Raw genomic sequence first — 4,971 nt, 5'->3', positions numbered from 1 at the left:
TGGCCTACAGAATAGAAGATGTGATTGATATCTTCCTTGTTGAGATTGAAGAAAACCGTCCAAGAAGTTCTGCTTGGTTAAAAAAAACCTATAAGAAGCTGAGCCTGGGCGATGAGCTCGAAGAAATCACACAGCAACTAAATTTGATTTACCGGCGTGGAACCGACATGGGAATTAAGCATCTGGGTGGTGGTAGTGAAGTAAATGGTCAGCAACCTTTGAGGCCGACAAAACCTTCTGATGTTGATGATTCACAAGTTGTTGGCATTGAGGCCGACAAGTGCGAGATCATCAAGCAGCTGTTCAATAGAAAGATTTCAAGGCGTATAGTGCTCTCCATTGTGGGCACTGGCGGCCTTGGGAAGACCACCCTGGCTCAAAAAGTATACAAAAGGTGCATGTGTTCTCTTTTAAACCCATGTTTTTACATAAAGTGGGTAAATTATTGTGGAACAATCGATAACAAGAAAATTGCTTAAAATCAAAAACTAACTGTCTATTATGAAGTAAACTGTACAAATTTAATCCTTTGTTTGGATTTGTTTCCATTCTTAAGAAGTGATGAAATACTTCAATTTCATTGATCTAATGAGGTAGGGAATGGGGAAATTTAAAAAAAAATTGTATAGTATTATTTAAAAAATATTAAATTAAAAAAATAGCATGATTTTCTTTATATCTCAAATATTAGCTTAAATGCAGCCTGACAATGCATTTTATCGAGGGGTGTAACGCATGCTGCTAATGTGTTTTACATTGATGAAACACATATTGTGGGTCTATATATATATGTTTTACCCAGAAGTGAAAAACAACCTGGAAATGTGTTTTACACAATTTTTTTGTTACTTTCTGTTGGCCGTACAGTGTGTGGCAATTAATTTATTTTAATCAATATAAATTAATTTACAGTCCAGAATTGGGGAGGCATTTCAATTGTCGCACATGGCTGTCCATCTCTCAAAAGTTCAATGTTATTGATCTATTGAGAGAAATTCTTTACTCAATCGAACCTACAACAAGACAACAAAATCCACCGGTGACATATGAGGATTTACTGGTGAAGCTTGAGAGCTCAGTGAGACATAAGAGGTACTTAATTATTCTAGATGATGTTTGGAAGATTGATCCTTGGGATCAATTGAAAATAGCATTACCTGATTCGAACAATGGGAGCCGCGTGATAATTACCACTAGATCGCTTGATGTTGCTAAAGCGGCAGATTGCAAGACAAGACCATATGAACTCCGTTGCCTAAATGATGATTGGAGTCTAGCCCTCCTCTTTAGAAATGCTTTTCAAGAACATATAAAACCAGATAATTACCCTCCTGATCTCTTGGAAGTTGCTAAAAGATTAACAAAAAAATGTGGTGGTCTACCCTTGGCATTGGTTGTGTTGGGTAGTATCCTCGCAAGGAGGGGGCGCACGTACAATGGTTGGAACACATTGGAGGAGACCATGAATTGGCATCTTGATGATGGAGAAGAGTGCATGAAGATCCTAGCCATGAGTTACGAAGCCTTGCCATACCGTCTCAAACCATGCTTTCTTTATTTTGCTTCATTTCCTGAAGATTACAAGATTTCAGGAAAGCATGTCACTAAAATGTGGATCGCTGAAGGATTCATACCGAAACATGGAGCTGGAACAATAGAGGACAGAGCTGAGGCTTACCTTGAAGAGCTAGTGCATAGGTATACATTCCTTTTTAGTTATATTTATTTAGGGTACTTCAGCTCTTAATATATATTATATTATAGTAGTGGTTTATTACGAGATTAATTAAAAAATATTTTTTTTGCTAATTCCAAATTTAATTCTTTTACTATGATTTTCTTATCATTACTATAATATACTTATAGTTCTACTGTAAAACTACATATAATTAGGATTGAAATTTAGTGAGTAACAAATAATAGATATGCATACATACTAATTATAGAAATTGGCTTAAGAAAAAAAATTGAAGAAAAAATACAAGTGATTCAGAGGTTGGTTCAGAGGTCGGTAGTTTATAAGCAATAATTATAATTCATAAATGTAATCAAAATAAAATATATATTATATGGACGATGCCTACCCGGCCGTCCAACTAACAATCTGTTTGGTTTATATGATGTGAGTAGGATGCAGTGGAAATCTACGAAACGGAGGTTTCCATATTTTATTCTCTTAATTGGTTTTGTTATTCTCACGTTACATTCTAATCTGAAGAAAAACAAAATTTAAGCTTTAAGAGGTTGTCTTTCTCTCTTTTTACGACTTCCCCTTGGAACTATCCAAATTAATATGACATCGATCTAAAAGTACATAACCGACAAATAAAATTTTGGAAAGAGTGAAGCCCTAAGATGGCCCAATTTTTTTATTTTTCATAAAATAAAATAAAAACTAAACAAGTGCTTACATGCTAATGATCATCTTCGGTGATTAGTATATATGTATGCAGCTTGTCACAAGTCAGTTTAAGTACTTATACTATCCTTCTATTAGAGAGTCATCAAACCAAAATAAATTGAACAGAGACCTATTATTAATGGTTTCACCGTCAATATTATGAACATTCTTAATTTTTTTCCATATAGACTAACTTATAATGCAACTTATACTATCTAGACTCAAACAAAGTTATTTTGCAACATAATAAAGTATATTAACATGTAAGAACTTTTATTAAAAATAATATTAGCATTTCAAGTTGCCTAAATATATTAATATTTCTTTTACAACACCATTAGGTATCCAAGCTCACCTCCTTGCATCTACATCTTCATTTATATGAACTTTCTTTCGATGAAAGATATAGATGAGCACTGATCTTTTTTCATTGTAATTAGAATTAAGGAATACCTACTTATTCATAAAACAAAATTTCTCCTCTTCTTTGATGTCAATTTGTAAGGAAAATAATGTTGCAGGTGCTTAATTCAAGTCACTGAAAAATCTTGGAATGGATACTGCAAATACTGCAGTATGCACGTTATTCTACGGGACCTGGCTATTCATGAAGCCAAGGAGGAGAACTTCTTCACCCTATTCTCAAAGGAAGAAGAAGATATTAACCACCTGACAGCAAGAAAGCCGCGCCGTGCGGCATTGCAATTTTGCACTCTTAAGAAGAATGGAGTTGATTCAGAAAAAACACGTGCTTTACTCTGTTTTGGGCAATACTCATCTAATCATACACTTCTAAATTATAGTGGCTTTAGATTACTTAGAGTGTTAACCATTGAACGTGCCGATATGAGTGCATTTGCTTGCAGACAGTGGCTGAAGGACTTGATACACTTGAAGTACTTGGGTTTTAGATACTGCACTATTGGATCACAAATATTTGAGAATAATTCTTTCTATACTCTAGAAACCATTGATTTAAAGGGAACACGGATATGTTCTTCAGGTCATCCTATTGAACCCAAAACTATTGTAATCCCAACTCTAAGGCATATATATGGTTAATCAAATTTAGAAAAAGTTTGCCCATTAAAATGGGATCACCTTACAAATTTACAGACATTAAAAAGTGTGGGACATGAAGAAGTTCCTAGTTTAGGAGGTTGTGTCAAAAACCTGCGTACATTAGGGATTTGCTATTGGTCCGATGTTAGAGGTAAAAAAAGGGTTTTTCTTCCCCAAGAAGAGACGTGGCAAACTCTCAAGGATGTGCTGGAAAGGATGGAGCAGTTAGTCTCCCTTAGTATTGTACCGATGGTAATTACTGATCAGTTATTGCTACCATTTGGGACTGGTGGTACAAAAGGCTTACGTTGTCATGAGAAGATACAACGTTTACATCTTTTCGGAAAGTGGGAAACACATATGTGTGTTCCACGTGTTGATATGTTTCCAACAAACCTCACTAAATTGACTCTTGTAAACTCTAGGCTTCAAGAAGATCCAATGCCCATATTTGAGAGACTGCAGAGCCTAAGGATACTTCGGCTACGACAATTCTCATATGAGGGAACAAAGCTGATCTGTTCAACCGGAGGGTTTCCTAACCTCGAAAAACTGGAACTTAGTTACCTCCGGAATCTATGCCATTGGGACATAAAAGAGAGAGCTATGCCCATCCTTAGTCACCTCAAAATTAATACCTGTCAAGAGCTTAACATACTTCCCGAACTACACAAATTGCCAACTCTTCAAGAGCTATTAGTAAATTTCCCCTCACATATACTACAACAACGTATGCAAGGAGAAGATTTGGGCAGTGACGTATTAGAGATTATCCAATTCTTGTGGAAGATTCTAAACCCTCCAAAAGATCTATACAAAATTAAGCATATCCAATCGGTGCAAATAACAAGGTGAGATCTGATGCTTCCTCTTTTATAAGATATATTTACAGTACGTTGCCCTGTCTTGATAAACTGTTCAAATACTTTGTGTGGCTGCATGGCTTTATTTTTTATTGTCGGCACTTATTTTAATTGTAATTGCCTTAGTTTTATTTGTTGAATTTATTATGTTGAGCAGGGACGAGCCAAATGACTCATACCTGTCACACAAGCCGAAAGAGTTATACATGTCAGATGAGTTGTCCTTGTCTGATGAGCTGGACAACTAACAATTAAAAGAGACTACACTAAAGAAAGAACCAATGGACATCACATAATCTCATGCACATCCCTTCTTTGCATAGAGCCGAAAGATTGGATTTCACTTCTCATGTATTGTAAGTTTCCTTTTACAGTTTGTTGTTCCTTTGGTTTTTCTGCAGTTCATTATTGCTTGCATTTTTTATTTTTATATTTGTATTTGTACTATTAAATTTTGTATGGATTTGGATTGTATGGGTTGTGATTTGCTTCATTAATTTCTGTAATATTATATATGGTTTTTTTCCTAGTTGTGAATCGTTAGTTATAATAACACTAAAGACTCTCTTTTCTTTACAAAAAAGAAAACACAAAGCATTCATAATTTTTACAAGAACATAATAATTATTTTTGGTTTAGACTTAG

At 34.9% G+C, this 4,971-nt stretch overlaps 1 protein-coding gene across 1 annotated transcript; it reads left to right on the top strand.

The window, feature by feature from the left end:
• The first annotated feature begins 588 nt into the window (after positions 1-588).
• LOC144545508 (putative disease resistance protein RF9) lies at positions 589-4,574 on the top strand. The gene is made up of 5 exons (XM_078294076.1): positions 589-593; positions 913-1,698; positions 2,923-3,430; positions 3,518-4,314; positions 4,484-4,574. Exons 1-5 carry the CDS (start codon positions 589-591, stop codon positions 4,572-4,574), a joined length of 2,187 nt encoding a protein of 728 aa, XP_078150202.1.
• Positions 4,575-4,971: the final 397 nt, after the last annotated feature.

This window comes from Carex rostrata, chromosome 28, assembly GCF_964058835.1.
Source record: "Carex rostrata chromosome 28, lpCarRost1.2, whole genome shotgun sequence".
Classification (NCBI taxonomy): Eukaryota; Viridiplantae; Streptophyta; class Magnoliopsida; order Poales; family Cyperaceae; genus Carex; species Carex rostrata.
This window is presented reverse-complemented; position numbering and strand designations above follow the sequence as displayed.